Genomic DNA, 20033 nt, shown 5'->3' on the forward strand with positions numbered 1-20033 from the left:
GGGAATAGTAACAATAGGTTTATTACAAATACATTTTCTAAGACTAAGCACTGGCTGGTTATTGCCTTTTTTGATTAGGTTAGTGACGTTGCATGGCTTTGAAAATGTGATCTAGATGTTTGCTTCACTATGTACCACATTGCGTGCTGCAAATGTAACGCGCTCCTTCCATAAACCCCTGTCTGCTTATTAAATGAGCATGTGGAATGCAGTAACTTTGCAGGTGTTGGATATGAAGTAACACTATTTAATGACTGATAAGAGTTTGAAGTGCTTGGGTGGGTGAAGCTCAGATTACCTCAAGGCAGAGAAGCTGTTACAGGCTTCGGGAACCACATATCAGGTAACAGCAAGCAAGCCACAGGCCTTCCTGCGGGAATGAGACATTTAGGACATTTCTGGTGAAAGTGTCATTCAGGGGTAGGTGAGACCCTAAACGCGTGGCTCACAGGCTTGTGATAGGCTATCTCCAGAAAGAACAGGGTGAAAATGTTCATGGAAGAGCAGACCTTTATAAGTTAGCATGTGCCAGAAGAGGAGAAGGTAATGACTGTTTATCTTAACAAAGTGTCCCGTGGAAGGGAGTGAAAGTTCGGATGTGTCAGAAACTGGTCTACAGGCCAATGACCCACGGACCACTCTAAAGAGATATGTCGGGATGAATGAGGGCAAGCTTTGCTCAGCTTTGGCCTGAGTGCAAGGTAAATAAATGTTGGAGTAAGTGCCTGTTGGGAGAGGCAAAAATAAGTCAACAATGCAAGAAGTAAATTTAATTTCAATGCCCATGCCCAGGATAAGTAACATACACAACTTTAGGAGGAAAAATGAAACAAAAGAAAAGAAAGGAAAACAGCAGGAAATAGTTAATGGTACCAAAATTAATTATTTGTGTCTTATGTAAGCCTCGCTGGTTGGTCAGCGCACAAGTTCTCTCGCAATCCATTCATCAAGTATTTCTCACAGAGAAGATAAACGTTGTGGTCGCCGGTGGACATGTTTCGGCCGGTACCACCTTGTCCACAATGAAATTAACCGGCCCTTCCATGGTTTTTGCATCAAGGCCCAGATGTAGGAAAAGTAACGTTTCATTACATGCGCCCAATTGTGACCCCCTCATTACATGCGTCCCCTGACGCTACCATGTGTGCACATATTAACGATACATGGTGCATGTTAGGATCAATAGCATTTTCTGACGCCATTGTGGAACTTTACAGGATTAGCGCCAAAAAAGTTGGCACATAGAGGCCCATTATATACAATAAGGACCTCAATCCAAGGCCTGCACTGAGCAGCTTTTAAAAATGATGAGAAAAATGGTGCAGTGGAATCTCATGGACTCCACTGCACTCCTAATGGGGGAACGCCCCCGTGCATACATTATGCCTGGCGCAGGCATAACGTGGCGGAAGGGTTTACAAAGTGGCACAATGCATGCATTGGACCACTTTGTAAATTTGTCAAGGTGTTATTGCCAACTAAATGCCACATTAGTGTAAAAGAAATGACGCTAATGTGGTGCTAGGTGGCACGAGGCCCTCTTAAATTTTGGCCCAAGAGTCTAAACAGAAACAAAGGACTGTGGCCGTCCTCTCTGGTGGTGCTGCCACCTTATCTGAAGGAACCAGCACGTGTCGAATCCGAGACAGTAGATTCCCTATAAAACACTTGTGGGAAAAGGTGTATTTGATGCAGAAGCAGCAAAGTCCTGAAAGAACTTCAGTGGCCTTTGGTCCCCGACTGCGCAGTGAAGAGTGTCTGCAAAGGACCAGACAGCTTCACAACTACTGTGGCCAAATGCTCCTGACAGACCTTCCCACCCCCTGTCTGAAGCCCTAGCCCAGACCCCAGCAGGATCCCAGGGTGTGTTGTGAGCCAGAGACCAGGGGACCCCGGGTCCTCTCCTGGTCCACAGTGGGCGTCACAGATCTGTCCACGCACTAACTCGCCTCTGTGTTACTCCCCAAGCGCTAGCTTGGACCAGGAGGGTCCACAGTGGGCGTCACAGATCTGTCCGCGAACGAACTCGCCCCTGTGTTACTCCCCAAGCGCGCTGCTAGCTTGGACCAGGAGGGTCCACAGTGGGTGTCACAGATCTGTCCGTGCACTAACTCGCCTCTGTGTTACTCCCCAAGTGCACTGCTAGCTTGGACCAGGAGGGTCCACAGTGGGCGTCACAGATCTGTCCGCGAAATAACTCACCTCTTTGTTACTCCCCAAGCGCGCTGCTAGCTTGGACCAGGAGGGTCCACAGTGGGCGTCACAGATCTGTCCGCGAACTAACTCGCCTCTGTGTTACTCCTCAAGCACGCTGCTAGCTTGGGCCAGGAGGGTCCACAGTGGGCGTCACAGATCTGTCCGTGCACTAACTCGCCTCTGTGTTACTCCCCAAGCACGCTGCTAGCTTGGACCAGGAGGGTCCACAGTGGGCGTCACAGATCTGTCCGCGAAATAACTCGCCTCTGTGTTACTCCCCAAGCGCGCTGCTAGCTTGGACCAGGAGGGTCCACAGTGGGCGTCACAGATCTGTCCGTGCTCTAAATCGCCTCTGTGTTACTCCCCAAGCGCGCTGCTAGCTTGGACCAGGAGGGTCCACAGTGGGCGTCACATATCTGTCCGCGAACGAACTCGCCTCTGTGTTACTCCCCAAGCGCGCTGCTAGCTTGGACTAGGAGGGTCCACAGTGGGTGTCACAGATCTGTCCGCGCACAAACTCGCCTCTGTGTTACTCCTCAAGCGCGCTGCTAGCTTGGACCAGGAGGGTCCACAGTGGGCGTCACAGATCTGTCCGCGAACTAACTTGCCTCTGTGTTACTCCCCAAGCGCGCTGCTAGCTTGGACCAGGAGGGTCCACAGTGGGCGTCACAGATCTGTCCGCGAACTAACTCGCCTCTGTGTTACTCCCCAAGCGCGCTGCTAGCTTGGGCCAGTAGGGTCCACAGTGGGCGTCACAGATCTGTCCGCGAACTAACTCGCCTCTGTGTTACTCCCCAAGCGCGCTGCTAGCTTGGGCCATGAGGGTCCACAGTGGCCGTCACAGATCTGTCCGCGCACTAACTCGCCTCTGTGTTACTCCCCAAGCGCGCTGCTAGCTTGGACCAGGAGGGTCCACAGTGGGCGTCACAGATCTGTCCGTGCACTAACTCGCCTCTGTGTTACTCCCAAGCGCGCTGCTAGCTTGAACCAGGAGCGGTGTAGTTACCCCCCTGCCGGACGCTGGTGCTCCCCGCTGGACCCATTTCTCCAGCATTCTGATCTCAAATCATAGAACACTGTGAGAGACGCGTCCTGCTCAATGGACAACAGACAAGGGGTAAACTTTAAAGATTTACTCAAATATAAAATAGCTCCTGCGATGCATAAGCTGGGCCGTCACTGGTAATATCAAAGCCTATAAGTTCAACAAGGAATGAGAAGCCATAGAGGCCGGGTAGTGGTAAATCCCCGTGGCGGCTCCTCCGTGTGGGCAGAGGAGGGTTCCTCCCCCCTGCCAGCAGCAGAAGCTGCAAACCTTTCACAAGGAAGGGACAATCAACTATGTGAAAGGGGCGGGCCATGGGGTAACGAGCAGTGAGGGGAGTGCACTGTGCACTCCTCTCACTGCGCATGTATGTTTGGCCGACCCGCGACGGCCGGCCAAACATACATGCACAGAAGGCTGTTTCCAGCCCAGTAACGCAGTTGCCGGAAAGCCTGCACAGGCTTCCAGTCTGCCTGGGAGCGCCCTTTCTGGGCTCTCCCAGCCAATCCTGACGCTGCTTTGAGCAGTGTCAGGATTGGCGCAGGGCAGGCTGGGAGCCTGTGCCTGCCTGCAGGACAGAAGAGAGGAGCGGTGCGACGCGGAGGTAAGTTTATTTTATTTTAATTTTTTTATTACAATTTGTTTACCGCCCTGCCTTTCCCCTGCGCGCACGCCTCTCTGCCCCCTATAGTCCCGGCAAGCCGCTGCAGGTAAATCCAGTATAGATTCCCCTTCACGGGACGGGGAAAGGGTGTCCTCCTTACACCGAGAAATCTCACTTCTTTACAGGATTTTAAACAAAGGGTTTCATACATTCACTACGTTAGTACATGGTGCAGAGAGGTTTAACCAATGGGAGGCAAGCAAACATAAACTTTTAATACATTTGGTGATTCTCTCATCATTCTTTTCCATTGGTTCAGACGTTTGACAGCTTTTAGAAACAGACCATGAAATGTTCTATGGTATATTATTCGGTCTAGGACAGTCAACTCATCTTTGAAAAGGTGCATTTCATCCGATTCGCCTCGGGAACTCTCCCTGTAATAGCAAAGTCTGCAAGTTTTTTATTATAGCACAGAATAAACATTAGAGCATTGACTATTGAGCGCTCCATTGGAGACAGTGGATTGCTCTGGGCTTCTAATGGCTGGTAAAACCCCGGAACTCCAATATTCTAATGCTCATCGTTCACAGCAACAGCTGCGAACAGAGGCCTCACAGAGCCAATGGGGATTTCAACCCCCTTCGAGAGGCCTTTATTTAACTAACTAGAACATTCTGCCCTCTAGTGGTGGAATATTCTAATAGCCTTCTAGCCCTCCGCAGCTGGGATGTACCGACCATTAAAGGCTTTCTCCCTTGTTAAATGCCCGAGCCTAAGCGCTGGAGCAGGCCTTTAATGGCTGGTAAAGCCCGCTACGGCAGGCTATAAGGGTACACTGGAAATGATCACGGGGTGTACGTAAAAGTTACAGCTAAGATGGACGACAAAAGCTAAGTTGTCCGAGGTTAGCTAAAGCTCCTTTTTGTGTACTACATATTAAACTTTTAACAATCTGCTGTAACTAGGCCCAACAGAGGTTTAACGTCCTTCTTGTTTTCAAGCCTTTACATGGCTCCTCCTAGAATGGCGAGCCGTGCAGTTACCACCTGTGCCCCCACAGTAACATTTGTGCACACCCGAAACACAGCCAGACACCGACCACAAATTATTTTAACAGCTTGTGTTTAGGACACTCCTGGTTTTTATTTTATGTTGTTCTACTCACCCTTGTCTTTTTCGTAATAAAATTAATTGTTTCTAAACCGTTGAATTGTTCAGTTGATGTCTTTGCTAAGTGCTGAAAGCACCCACTGTTCCCACGTCGCCTAGCGATGGTCCTCACTGCATCACCGTCACCAGCATCTGAGGCGGATTTGGCCATGGGTAACTCACAAAATGGCGGCCGGGGTGAGCCTGGCACTGCGTCAGAGCTCGCGCTGAGGCCTGAGGAGGTACCAAGAGATGTCATCAGGGGGTGGAGCCACCAAGCGTGGGTTCTAATCCCAGCTTCCACGGAAGCCGTGCAGTCCTGGGTGAATCACTCGAACTCTCTGGCCCAGATGAATGGGGATTTGGTGCAGGGCAGTGCAACAAGTCACCCTGCTGCACTGCCCTGCACTAAAGTGAGAGGGCAGGAAGGGTCCATATCTATGGCATACGGTGCATTCCTGGCCTTTCAGCTAGCGCCGGTGCACAAGACGCTGCCAAGAGCCAATGCAGACACCTTGATGCAAGGGTGCCTGTGGCACATGCAGGGTTGTTCTTGTGTAGCAAGAGATGCGTTTCCCTCTGTCTATGTGTGCTGTAGAACGCAAATGTAAATGTGTAATGTGAATATGTCAAATCGCTCATTGGATCTCGCGGGGTCCCCTATTCACCCCTATAATGAACAGCGTCCCACTGCGCCTGTGCTAGAGGTCAGATGTAGAAAGCTGTTCTGCAGTAACAAAGCCTGCGATTCACAAAAACACAAACCACAAACATCTTTTTATAATATACTAAAGTTCTTTAGTTTGGTTGGTAAGTAATTCACAAACAGGAAAAGGCTAAGATTTCTCTTTGGGGATAATGAGTTTTGCCTCAGGGGCAACAGGCAGAAGGCCAGGGGATCACTGCAGGCTTGTTATTAATATAAAGATAACCACTCCTCTTAAGAAGCATCATTTATCCCTTTAAGAGACAAGGTTTGCTTTAAAAAATGCTTTCCTGCTAAGGAACGAGAGTGCAGGTTAGAGGTGTTCTGTCCCTTGCAGGCCTCCATTCCTTACCTCATAGGCATCTGTAAGGTGATATGGTCGCAGAATGCCTCCTGACTAATTAATATTCGGGAGGAGCTTTAATGACCTCCCCCGAATCCACATTTTCCAATGTGATGGATTTAGTACATCAGCCACATCACAAAATGAAGGCCAGGTCGCAACCCATCCATCGCGCAGAGAACCCATAGTGCACATACACCTGGCCTGTAGTCTGAGATATGGCCTATAGAAGGATAGGGACCAGATGTAGGTAGGGAATGGTTTTTGATTACCAAATAGAGTTTTTTTGTGATTCGCTATTTGGTAATAGCAAACACCCATGCACCAAAGTGTGTTTAACACCTTCTGCGATTCCCAATGGATCGCTAATAGACCTACCTCATTAATATTCATGAGGGAGTTTTCAGTTTCTGACCCTTTGAGAATCCCTGACAAAGGTTAGCAGACCACCACTGTGATTCCTTTTCCATAAAGCAATGTTTATTTGTTTTTAAATGCAGCCCGTTTTCCTTAAAGGAAAACGGGATGCGTTTCAAAAAGCAAAAAGACAACTTTTCTTTTCATTTTTTTAGGAGTAGGCAATACTGTCTGCTCCTAAAAAAATATTTTTACAACCATTCTCAAGGGGTTATTGGCCCCTCGGGGACCCCTGGCCATTGTGAATGGGTTATCACCAACTTGAAGTTGGTGATAAAATGCGAATGTTTTGCGACCGCATTTCGAATGCAAAACATTCACACATCCAAGTGCGATTCGGTATTAGGAAGGGACGCCCTATACACGCACCTTCCTAATACCGAATCGCAAACCCTTTGCAATTCGGTAATAGATTACCGATTGCAAATAGGGCTTGGTACATACGAAAAGGCTTTTTTCTGGTTGCAAACTTTCCGATTCTGCGAATTGGGCAGTTTGCGACCAGAAATATCCTTTGTGCATCTGGCTGCTAAAAAAGTTACAATGCATTAGCTCAAGAACTTCAATCTATGACCTTGAGTTGTCGTGAGGAGCCGCCCCAAGTCTCCTGGTCATGCACACACCTGGGTCCCTTGGATGACAGGGCTGAGGCTGCACCACACCAGTGAGGGCCAAGGAAACTCAAATGCGCCCACGTTCACTTGTAATCCTATTCACAGGGGCAGGAATGATTGTATGAGAGGATACCCAGGTGCTCCCGGGTGGTGGCGTCACACACGAAGAGTGAATTTGGTTGTAGCTACATGGGAGTAAAAGCAGGGCAAGGAGGGTGGCCATAAAATGTGTCTGTGGAAACTGCAGCGGTGCCGTGGCCTGGTGGTTCAGCTGGGCTGCTCCTTCTTGCAGGGTGCGTACACTGGAATGTTACACAGAGCAAAGCTCAGTAGGTTAGACAGTGCTTAACTTGAGCCGGCCGTTGCAGGTGGGGCACACTGGTACTCATTTTTGGGGACCAGTGCTCATTTTTCCACAATAGATTTTGATCCAGAGCAAGAGAGAGAAAGTACTAAAGGAAGAAATAAGGATGCAGTACTTAATTTGAGCCAGTTGTTTCTGGTGCTTGGCACCAGCATTTAATGGTCAACACTGGCACTTATGACAGCTGCCACATGGTGGCACTGTTTGTTTAAATTAGAGATGAGCAGCACAATTACTGTTTGATAATTAAAAATAACTAATACACGTCACCCAAGCCATTCCTATAGCTTTGGGGCTGCATTCAGTCTAAATTGTCACCCTTCTAGAAGTGTGATGGTCAGTGGTTGTGTTGGTGCCGTCATTGTCAACGCTGACAATGGCAATGGGTGGTGCCAGGTGCAGTGGCCTCCTGACAAGGGCCCTGACACTGTTTTTTTTACAAATTAAAGAAATAGGTCTAAGGGAAATGTTCACCAACCCACAAACGCTTGGTGCAAATTGTAGGCAGATTGTGAAGCAGCATTTTCTTGAGTACCGTTTGGATGAAAGATTATTGAGAGTGCAGGCAATGCGGACTGCAGGTGACAACTCTTAGAAATATAGGCCGAATTTAAGAAAAGTGGAGCTGCATCCAATGCAGCGCCACTTTTTTTGCGCCCCCTACCGCCACCACGTGTGCGCTGTATTTAATATAGGTCACACCATGGCGCAGGGTAGGGGCAATAGCATCAACATTTGTGACCCTATTGATGTATTGTGCAGCATTAGCACCAACAAATTGGAGCTAATCCTGCAGAGTACACAGGGGCCCACTGAAAACAATGGTGTGGCCCCTTTTAATTTCTGCTCTGTGCAGGCGTTCAAAATAGCCGCTAAAAATGGTGTGGTGGAATCTCTTAGATTTCCTCGCGCCATTATTGTGGTCCCCCTAACGGGGGAACGCCCCCCTTGCATACAGTACGCCTGGCGCAGGCGTAATGTGGCGCAAGGGGTTACAAAGCGAATTGGGCCTCATTGGCCAGATTATCGTCATAAAAAATGATGCTAATGTTGAGCCAGGAGGCCAAAGGCCCTCTTACATCTGGGCCATAGAACCATCTCTCATGTGCATTGATAATCCCATTTACCGGTCCTATCTCACGCTCCTTAGATTAGATGTCATTCATTTGAAGGTTGCTCTTGCGCTTCAGTGTGTTGGGCAGTATGAACTGCCCCCTGGCCGTTGCAGTAATACCGCGAAACAGAGCACAAGTCACTTTATGCTGCTTTGTCCATTATATCCAGCCCCAAGGTTCTCCTTTCTAGCCCTGAGTTGCTTCAGGCTGACATTAGGCGTCTCCGTTTAGGTCTGGAAGTTTTGCGAAAACTGCCTTCTTTAGGTACTTGTCATGCAGTGTTGAGGTCTATTGGGAGGCGCTACCTATCAGGAAACATTATGAACTTTTACATTTATGAGGATCGTTCTGTATGGAACTGATGCTGTAACTTTAGATACCAAGACTTCTCCCAAGTAGGGCACCATTTTCATTATATTTTAATGCTTTAAGGCAATGAGTTGTAGTTGTATGTTTTTTACTTCTCCTCCGTCTAGTAGGAGAAATTGTATTCCTTCTGTCGGCTCATGTTAGTGACATTAATATGCAATTTTCTAAGTATAATGTACAGGCAAATTTGTAAATGCTTTCATGGCAAACGTCGAATAAAGATTTTGAACTGAACTGATTGGAAAGATGGGAAAACAATGACAAAGGAAGAAAGCAGAGATTAAAAATAACTTTTAACAGCGAGACAAAGAGGCATGAGGTGGAATCGAGACTATGCAGCATTGTTATTCGGCGCCCGCGACATTCGGCAGCCGCAGAACTTTGGTCCCCGGCCCTTAGTATGTTACAAATTAACCCCTGAGGTTACAAGCATTGGCTCAAACACTTCTATCTCTCTTGCCTCTTCACTTCTGTCACCTCTTGCCTAACACCTCTTGTCTTTCCCCCACTCAGGACCCTGCTGAAGAGAGCACCAGCCCTGCCGAGGAGCCCTCCAGCCCTGTTGATGAGATCTCCAGCCCAGTGGAAGAGGGGAGGAGAGCTGAGGACCACCCTGAGGAGGAGGCAGAATCTACTGAGCCCTCCCTGGAGGAAGGCCCTGGTAGCCCCGAGGTGGGACCAAAGGCAGGAGACACACAACCAGGTGAGGGGGCCCAGAGAATGGGAGCTATGAAGATACCTGGAACAAGAGAGGAAGCGAGCAGTGAGGGTTGCCGTGGAGATGTGGGGATCAGTGTGTGTAGAGTGCTGTGGCGCAGTGTGGAGTGTTGTGAAACGCTTTAAGTAATGGTAACACGAACAGGAGGCAGGCTTCGGTGCCGCAGACATTTTACATCAGAACAGTCTCATGTCACAGGCCAGTTTTTCTTGAGTGTCAGTGCCATCTGCCAGCTTATTAGAAACTAATGTTTCTTGTGTCAGACTCCGGCATTAGTACTCACCTCGGTGTGCCACAAAAGCATCAATCCCAGGCTCCAGGCCCCATGCCCAGCTCTCCCCGTGCTGCGGCATCCCTCCTGCTCCTGCCTTCTCCTTGCTTTTCCCTTGTTTCCATTGCTTTCTTCTTCTCCTTGCTTTTCCCTTGGTCTCACCCCTTTTCCTAGCTTTCCCCCCACTTTTGAGTGCCTTCTCCTTGCTTTTCCCTCGTTTTCACTGCTTTCTCCCTGCTTTCCCCTTGCAAGTCCTGCATGCCGTTCCTTATTTCCCACCTACCACCGACCACAGCCTCCCACGCACTCCTCCTTCCTCCCAGGACCTACTTAATGGAGGCTGCAGCGCGACCCCATTGAGCAGGTCCTAGGCCCAGTGATCCCGGTGCTGCTGCATCGCTCTCGCTCCTGGCTTCTCCTTGCTTTTTCAGCTCCTTGAGACCCTCACGGGTGATTTGCTGCACCTTATTAAATCTTGATTGATTGAGATCCAGGAACACCATTGAGCATTGAGGTCCAAGTGGCTAGATTTACCTATGTGAAATGGCGGGTGCACCCCAGGGTTCGGCCAGTCTGGTGACAAACCTCAGGGCCTCATGTACAGTGGAACTTCCGCCAGAATTGTGGGTTGAGCTGTAGAAGTGAGGAAGGGGTGGCGGCTGGTGTCTGCTGTGTAAAAGACACCGCATCTGACCTCTTGGCTTGGAAGCAATGCCACTGCTGTGCATGCTGTATCCCTCGTGCTCGCATGTGACAACACACGACATCGCTGTCGAAAAGTGGGCCATGTCAGCATGACTGTAGCAATCAAGCAGGAGTGGGTCTAGTCACTCACAGTCCTCTCCTCAAGAATCTCTGTGGATGAAGAACTCATCTAGTACCAAAAGTAGAACCAGAGAAGTCAGAAGAACGTGAAACAATTTTTTCAAACGTTCATCATCTTCTGAATGGGACGATCTATGCGTCGCAAACGCCTTCTCTTCAAGAGCAGCATCCTCCCTGAAGACGCTGAACCTCGACAACAGCTTGAGAGTGATGTAATTGGGATCAGGATTCCTTTCTTGGCTGACACAGGCGCCACCAACAGTGTTACGACTGATGTAGAGTGTTAGAAATGGGGTTTCTGGTTGGCGAGGGTATGCACCTCAGCCAGACAGAACTCACCCACTCTAGTCAGTGCAAGGGAGTTACAAGTCCAAGATAACCCCTGCTTACCCCCTTGGTAGCTTGGCACGAGCAGTCAGGCCTAACCTGGAAGGTTTGCATAACACACCCAACACATGTGACGCAATATATACACCACAATGTAAACACAACACTGAGCTATGTAAAAATAAACTGTATTGCACAAAACATAATTAGACCAAACATTACATGCCAGAAATACCCTGCTACTCTAGCAGTTGTCAGAATGTTACACAGGTTACTAATACTCTGCAAGAATAAGCAGTAGTCACATTAGAACACGTAAGTACTCAGAATTCTGCAACATAAGCAGTAGTCAGGAATCACAGTAATGAAATGCACTTGTCATTAAAGTATGTTAAAATGCCTAAATCAAGAACATTATAAAACCATATGGCAAGTAATCAACACATAACAGCATGTCCGGCTCCTAAAAGGCACACCAGCAAGTATATGGTGCCTAAAAGACACAGGCTAACATAATCCACCACGTCCATACTAGAAACATTTGAAGTCTTATGTTCTTTGGAAGTACCTGTTTTTATGTGGCGAAGGCACCTCTAATGCCGTGATGTGGACAAGTGGGAGCCCCTGGCGCTCCTTGCGCAAAACAGGGGCCGTTTTTTTTATCCTGGGGGGCAGGGGGTGGTACGCACCCCCTCGACTGTAATATCAGGCCCCTCCTAGGGCCAGCATCCAGACCAGGATGACTCCTGCCCCTGGAGGCCCCTGGGGCCGCGGTCGGTCCTCCCGGCAACCGGGGAGCCAAAAATGAAGAGGCAGTAACTGGAGCATCACGCTCCTCTGGCAGCGACCAGGGGCAGGGGGGACATCACCCTCGCCTCCCGAGTACTGCTCTTCAGGGTGGCCCTGGGATCCAGAGGAGACCTTCGATGAGATCTTTCTCCCTCCTGGGGCAGCTGCCATTCACTCGCCTGCACCCGATTTGGTGCGCAAGTGTTTCCTCATCTTCCCGGGCCGCAGTGGTGATCAGGCCAGGGTTGGGGCCTGTTGGTGCCCCATGGCGCTCCTTAGAGCGTGCTTCTTCCCAGGGGAACGGTAGGAGCGCGCTTGCTCCTTCTTAGATCTCAGTGGTGCAACGTGGGTTCCAGGGGCAGCGCGACTCAGGTGCACTTCCCAACAAAGCCGGGGTGCGGCAGTGAGATTGGAAAAGCGCTTACAAGCGCTGGGGGCAACATCAATGAGCCCGAGTTGCAGCGGTGAATCTCCTTCACAGCGACTGCACTAAGAAGCGCAGGGGGCACAGACAAGCGCTCTCCAGGCGCTGTAGATGCAGAAAGGAAGCACTCCTCAAGCTTCGGTTAGTTGCTGGGGTCAGGGGTCACGACACCCTGCCCTTGGAGACTGAAGAGCGGGAAGCATAGGGCTAGCAGGCCCAACAAGAGGCCAGCACAAGGGATGCAGATGGTGGCAGTTCCTCCTCATGACCAGGCAGGTCACAGGTCAGCACAGCAGCAGCAGTGCAAGATGGGTCCTGGTGAGTCCATTTAGCAGTGCCGTGTCCAGTTCCAGAAGTGTCTCTGGTGTCCCAAGAATGTCTAAATTGTGGGGAAAAACACCCCTGTACTTATACTCAGTTTACAGTGTGTTTCACAAAGAGAGGGGAGAGGAGGTTCCAACCAGTTACAACTGGTTCTGGGAATGCCTCCTCTCTCCTCCAGCACAGGCTCCACACATCAGTTGGGGTAAACAACCCTTTTGTGTGAAGCCAGGACACAGCCTTTACAAATGCAGGTGTGCCCCGCCTCTCCCTTCTCTCAGCCCAGGAAGACTTTTCAGTATGCAGATGCACCTCTGTGACACCTCCACCCTCCCTGTGTACAGGCTGTCTAAAAAGTATGCACAAAGCCCAACTGTCCCTCTGCCCAGACGTGGATTGGAGTAAAGCTGCAAAACAACAGTCATAAGCACAGAGAAATGCTCACTTTCTAGAAGTGATATTTCTGTAATAGTAATAAAAAATCCACCTACACCAGTAAGCAGCATGTCTCACTAGCATTACAACCGTACCAAACATGCCTACGCTACCCCTCAAAATTCAGACGATACCCCTTACACATAAGGCAGGGCATTTCTAATGCAAACCTATGAGAAGGCAGCACTCACAGCAGTGAGACACCAAGTTAGGCTGTTTGTCACTACCAGGACAGGCCACTCAACCAGGCACATGTCCTGCCTTCTATATACATGGCACCCTGTCCATAGGGCTAGCTAGGGCCTACCTTAGGGGTGATTTACATGTAGTAAAAAGGGAGTTCTGGGCCTGGCAAGTAAATTTAGATGCCAGGTCCCTGTGGCAGAGAACTGCGCACGCAGGCCCTGCGCTAGCAGGCATGAGACAGGTTTGAGAGGCTACTTCAGTGGGTGGCGCAAGCAGCGCTGCAGGCCCACTAGTAGCATTTAATTTACAGGCCCTGGGTATAGAGATACCACTTACAAGGGACTTACAGGTAAATTAAAGATGCCAATTAGGTATAAGCCAATCATACCGAGTTTACAAGGGAGAGCACATGCATTTTAGCACTGATCAGCAGTGATAGGTGCAGATGTGTTGGTGAGTGTGAAGCACCTCAGAGACACACAGGGAAGGCTGTACAGATTTGTGGGTAACTGTGGAGTACTTCAGAATCACACAAGGAGCTGTACAGATGTGTGGGTCAGTGTGGAGCACTTCAGAGACAGATGAGGACTGCACAGATGTGTGGGTCACTGTGGAGTACTTTAGAGACACAGCTGTGAGCTGGGATCTGTGCAGATATGTGAGTCAGTGTAGAGTACATCAGAGACACGGGGAGCTGTACAGATGTGTGGGTCATTGTGGATCACTTCAGAGACACATGGGGGGCTCTGTAGATGTGTGGGTCACCGTGGAGCACTTCAGAGACACACGGAGAGCTGTACAGATGTGGAGTTCAGTGATACACGGGGAGCTGTGAAGATATGTGGGACATTGTGGAGCACTTTAGAGACACACAGGGATTGGTGCAGATGTGTTGGTGAGTGTGAAGCACCTCAGAGACACACAGGGAAGGCTGTACAGATTTATTGGTAACTGTGGAGTACTTCAGAGGCACACGGGGAGCTGTGCAGATGTGTGGATCATTGTGGAGCACTTTAGAGACACATCTATGAGCTGGGATCTGTGCAGATATGTGAGTCAGTGTAGAGTACATCAGAGACTCGGGGAGCTGTATAGATGTGTGGGTCATTGTGGAGCACTTTAGAGACACACGGGGAGGGCTGTGCAGATGTGTGTGTCAGTGTGGAGCACTTCAGAGACACACAGGGAGCTGTGCAGATGTGTGGGTCAGTGTGGAGCACTTTAGAAACAGACGGTGAGCTGTGCAGATGTATAGGTCACTGAGGAGCACTTCACAGACACCGAGTGAGCTGTACAGATGTGTGAGTCAATGTGAAGCACCAGAGACACACGGGGAGGGCTGTGCAGATGTGTGTCAGTGTGGAGCACTTTAGAGACAGATGAGGACCACACAGATGTGTGGGTCACTGTGGAGCACTTTAGAGACACATCTGTGAGCTGGGATCTGTGCAGATATGTGAGTCAGTGTAGAGTACATCAGAGACACGGGGAGCTGTATAAATGTATGGGTCACTGTGGAGCACTTTAGAGACACACGGGGAGGGCTGTGCAGATGTGTGTGTCAGTGTGGAGCACTTCAGAGACACACAGGGAGCTGTATAGATGTGTGGGTCACTGTGGAGCACTTCAGAGACACACGGGGAGGGCTGTGAAGATGTGTGGGTCAGTGTGGAGCACTTTAGACACACACGGGGAGGCCTGTGGAGATGTGTGGGTCAGTGTGGAGCACTTCAGAGACACACGGGGAGCTATGCAAGTGTGTGGGTCACTCTGGATGCTGGGAAGAACCTGGGAGGAGCTCTTTTGAAACATGGGGAAGGGGGAGCTGTGAAGGGCCACAGTGTGGCCTGCATCACCATGAGTGTTTGAAGTGCAGTAGAGAAGCGGCACTGAGAGCTGTGGTGGGAACTCTGTACAGTGTTTCATAAGCATGCAAAGAGACTACTGATGTGTGGATCGCTCTGCATGATTGTGTGTTCCTGTGGCTGGCATCATGTAGGTGGTTTAATCTGATGTCTGTTAAAAATTACTTGTTCCTTTTCAGACGGCAAGGCCCAAGGGAGTGCAGCCGGTGTGGGAGCCACTGCTGAGGGGTAAGAGGCACCCATTGTCCACGTGTACTTGGAGTGTACCCCACACACCACCAGTCATGACTATCCCTCAGAGTACCAAAGTCTGCACCACAGACCCAAGGGCAGCACAGCACTTGCTATCACTATAAATGACACCCATACCAACACAGCATTCACTAACCTAATGAATGGCACCCATAGCAGCTCACCACCTGCTAACAGTATGAACAGCTCCCACAGCAACAAGCTCATTATTAGCACTCATAGCAACACAGCATTCGCTAACACTGTGAATGGTACCCAAGCAGCAGAGCACTCGCTAACAGCATGAACATCACTCATAGCAACACAGCTCACATTAACACCATGAACTTCACCCATAGCAACACTGCCCTCCCTAACACCAGCCCTGAACATCACCCATAGCAGCACAGCACTCGCTAACACCATGAACATCACTCATAGCAACACAGCTCTCGCTAACACCATGAACATCACCCATAGCAACACAGCCCATGCTAACACCATGAACATCACTCTTAGCAACATAGTGCTTGCTAACACCATGAACATCTCCCATAGCAACAAAGCCCTCGCTATAGTAACACAGCCCTCACTAACACCATGAACAGCTCCCATAGCAACAGGCTTGTTAACAGGACCCATAGCAACACATCACTCAGTAGCACCATGAACAGCTCCCATAGCAACGCAACACACCGCTCACTAACACCATGAACAGCTCCCATAGCAACAGGCTTGTTAACAGGACCCATAGCACCACAGCACTCAGTAACACCATGAACAGCTCCCATAGCAACAAAACACACTGCTCACTAACACCATGAACAGCTCCCATAGCAACACAACACAACACTTGCTAACATCATGAACAACTCCCATAGCAACACAGCCCTCACTAACACCATGAACAACTCCCATAGTAAAACAACACTCGCTTACACCATTAACAGCTCCAGTAGCAGCACAACACTCCCTAACACCATGAACATCATTCATAGCAACACACCCCTCGCTGACACCATGAACAGCTCCCATAACAACTAGCGCTCCCTAACACTATGAAGAGCTCCCATGGTAACACAGCTCCCACTAACACATGAACAGCTCCCACAGCAACACAGCCCTTGCTAACACCATGAACATCACTTATAGCAGGACAGTGCTTGCTTACACCATGAACATCACCCATAGTAACGAAGCCCTCGCTAACACCATGAACATCACCCATAGCAACAAAGCCCTTGCTATAGTAACACAGCGCTCGCTAACATCATGAAAAGCTCCCATAGCAACAGGCTTGTTAACAGGACCCATAGCAACACATCACTCAGTAACACCATGAATAGCTCCCATAGCAACACAACACACCGCTAACACCATGAACAGCTCCCATAGCAACACAGCCCTTGCTAACACCATGAACATCACTCATAGCAGCACAGCGCTTGCTAACACCATGAACATCACCCATAGTAACGAAGCCCTCGCTAACACCATGAACATCACCCATAGCAACAAACCCCTTGCTATAGTAACACAGCGCTCGCTAACACCATGAAAAGCTCCCACAGCAACAGGCTTGTTAACAGGACCCATAGCAACACATCACTCAGTAACACCATGAACAACTCCCATAGCAACACAACACAGCGCTCACTAACACCATGAATAGCTCCCATAGCAACACAACACAACGCTCGCTAACATCATGAACAGCTCCCATAGTAACACAGCCCTCGCTAACACCATAAACAGCTCCCATAGCAACACAGCCCTTGCTAACACTATGAGCATCACCCATAGCAACACAACACACGCTAACACCATGAACATCAGCCATGGCAGCACAGCACTCGCTAACACCATGAACATCACCCATTGCAACACAGCACTCACGAAAACCATGAACAGCTTCCATAGTAACACAGCCCTAGCTAACACCATGAACACCTCCCATAGCAGCACAGAACTTGCTAACACCATGAACAGCTTCCATAGTAACACAGCGCTCGCTAACACCATGAACACCTCCCATAGCAACACAGCACTCGCTAACACCATGAACAGCTTCCATAGTAACACAGCCCTCGCTAAAACCATAAACACCTCCCATAGCAACACAGCACTCGCTAACACTATGAACAAGTCCCATAGTAAAACCACACTCACTAACACCATGAACAGCTCCCATAGTAACACAGGCCTTGCTAACACTATGAGCATCACCCATAGCAACACACCGCTCGCTAACACCCTGACCTTCACCCATTGCAACACAGCGCTTGCTAACATCATGAACATCTTCCATAGTAACACAGCACTCACCAACACCATGAACATCACCCATAGCAACACAGCACTTGCTAACACCATGAACATCACCCATAGCAACACAGCACTCGCCAATACCATGAACATCAGCCATAGCAACACAGCACTCACCAACACCATGAACAGCTTCCATAGTAACACAGCCCTCGCTAACATCATGAACACCTCCCATAGCAACACAGAACTCGTTAGCACCATGAACAGCTTCCATAGTACCACAGCCCTTGCTAACACCATGAACAGCTTCCATAGTAACACAGCCCTTGCTAACACCATGAACACCTCCCATAACAACACAGCGCTCGCTAACACTATGAACAAGTTCCATAGTAAAACCACACTCGCTAACACCATGAACAGCTCCCATAGTAACATAGGCCTTGCTAGCACTATGAGCATCACCCATAGCAACACACTGCTCGCTAACACCATGAACATCACCCATTGCAACACCGCGCTTCCTAACACCATGAACAGCTTCCATACTAACACAGCACTCACCAACACCATGAACATCACCCATAGCAACACAGCCCTTGCTAACACCATGAACATCACCCATAGCACCACAGCACTCGCCAGTACCATGAGCAGCTCCCATAGTAACACAGCGCTTGCTAACACCATGATCAGCTCCCATAGCAACACAGCCCTTGCTAACACCATGAACATCACTCATAGCAGCACAGTGCTTGCTAACACCATGAACATCACCCATAGCAACAAAGCCCTCGCTATAGTAACACAGCGCTCGCTAACACCATGAACAGCTCCCATAGCAACAGGCTTGTTAACAGGACCCATAGCAACACAGCACTCAGTAACACCATGAACAGCTCCCATAGCAACACAACACAGCGCTCCCTAGCACCATGAACAGCTCCCATAGCAACACAGCGCTCGCTAACATTATGAACAGCTCCCATAGTAACATATCCCTCGCTAACACCATGAACAGCTCCCATAGCAACTAGCTCTCACTAACACCATGAACAGCTCCCATAGCAACACAGCCCTTGCTAACACCATGAACATCACTCATAGCAGCACAGTGCTTGCTAACACCATGAACATCACCCTTAGTAACACAGCCCTCGGCTCCCTTAGTAACACAGCCCTCGCTAACACCATGAACATCACTCATAGCAACACAGAACTCACTAACACCATGAACAGCTTCCATAGTAACACAGCCCTCACTAACACCATGAACACCTCCCATAGCAACACAGCACTCGCTAACACTATGAACAAGTCCCATAGTAAACCACACTCACTAACACCATGAACAGCTCCCATAGTAACACAGGCCTTGCTAATACTATGAGCATCACCCTTAGAAACACACCGCTCGCTAACACCATGAACATTACCCATTGCAACACAGTGTTGCTAACACCATGAACAGCCTCCATAGTAACACAGCACTCACCAACACTATGAACATCACCCATAGCAACACAACACTTGCTAACACCATGAACATCACCCATAGCAACACAGCACTCACCAATACCATGAACATCAGCCATAGCAACACAGCACTCACCAACACCATGAACATCAGCCATAGCAACACAGCACTCGCCAGCATCATGAACATCAGCCATAGCAACACAGCACTCGCCAGCACCATGAACATCAGCCATAGCAACACAGCACTCGCCAGCACCATGAACATCAGCCATAGCAACACAGCACTCGCCAACACCATGAACATCAGCCATAGTAACACAGCACTCACCAACACCATGAACATCACCCATAGCAACACAGCACTCGCCAAAACCATGACATCAGCCATAGCAACACAGCACTCACCAACACCATGAACATCACCCATAGCAACAGAGCACTCGCTAACACCATGAACATCACCCAATGCAACACAGCACTCGCCAATACCATGAGCAGCTCCCATAGTAACACAGTGCTTGCTAACACCATGAACACCTCTCATAGTGACACAGCGGTTGCTAACACCATGATCAGCTCGACATAGGAACACCCCTCGCTGACATCATGAACAGATCCCATAGCAACTAGTGCTCCCTAACACCATGAAGACCTCCCATAGTAACACAGCCCTCACTAACACCATGAACGGCTCCCATAGCAACACAGTACTCACTAAAACCATAAACATCATCCATAGCAACACACCCTTCGTTGACAGCATGAACAGCTCCCGTAGCAACTATCCCTCCCTAAGACCATGAAGAGCTCCCATAGTAACACAGCCCTCACTAACACCATGAACATCACCCATAGCAATACACCCCTCGCTGACAGCATGAACAGCTCCCATAGCAACTAGCGCTCCCTAAGACCATGACGAGCTCCCATAGTAACACAGCTCCCACTAACACCATGAACAGCTCCCTT

The 20033-nt window shown here is 49.3% G+C and overlaps 1 protein-coding gene across 4 annotated transcripts in view; it reads left to right on the forward strand.

The window, feature by feature from the left end:
• Window positions 1-20033, forward strand: part of SMTNL1 (smoothelin like 1) — a 124713-nt gene that overhangs the window by 63014 nt on the left and 41666 nt on the right. For all 4 annotated transcript variants that reach the window (XM_069233056.1, XM_069233055.1, XM_069233058.1 and 1 more), the window contains exons 3-4: window positions 9439-9628; window positions 15266-15314. In XM_069233056.1, coding sequence (XP_069089157.1) covers window positions 9439-9628; window positions 15266-15314 — 239 coding nt within the window. The remainder of the gene's footprint in view (window positions 1-9438; window positions 9629-15265; window positions 15315-20033) is intronic.

The sequence above is a fragment of the Pleurodeles waltl genome, chromosome 4_2 (genome assembly GCF_031143425.1).
Source record: "Pleurodeles waltl isolate 20211129_DDA chromosome 4_2, aPleWal1.hap1.20221129, whole genome shotgun sequence".
Taxonomy (NCBI): domain Eukaryota; kingdom Metazoa; phylum Chordata; class Amphibia; order Caudata; family Salamandridae; genus Pleurodeles; species Pleurodeles waltl.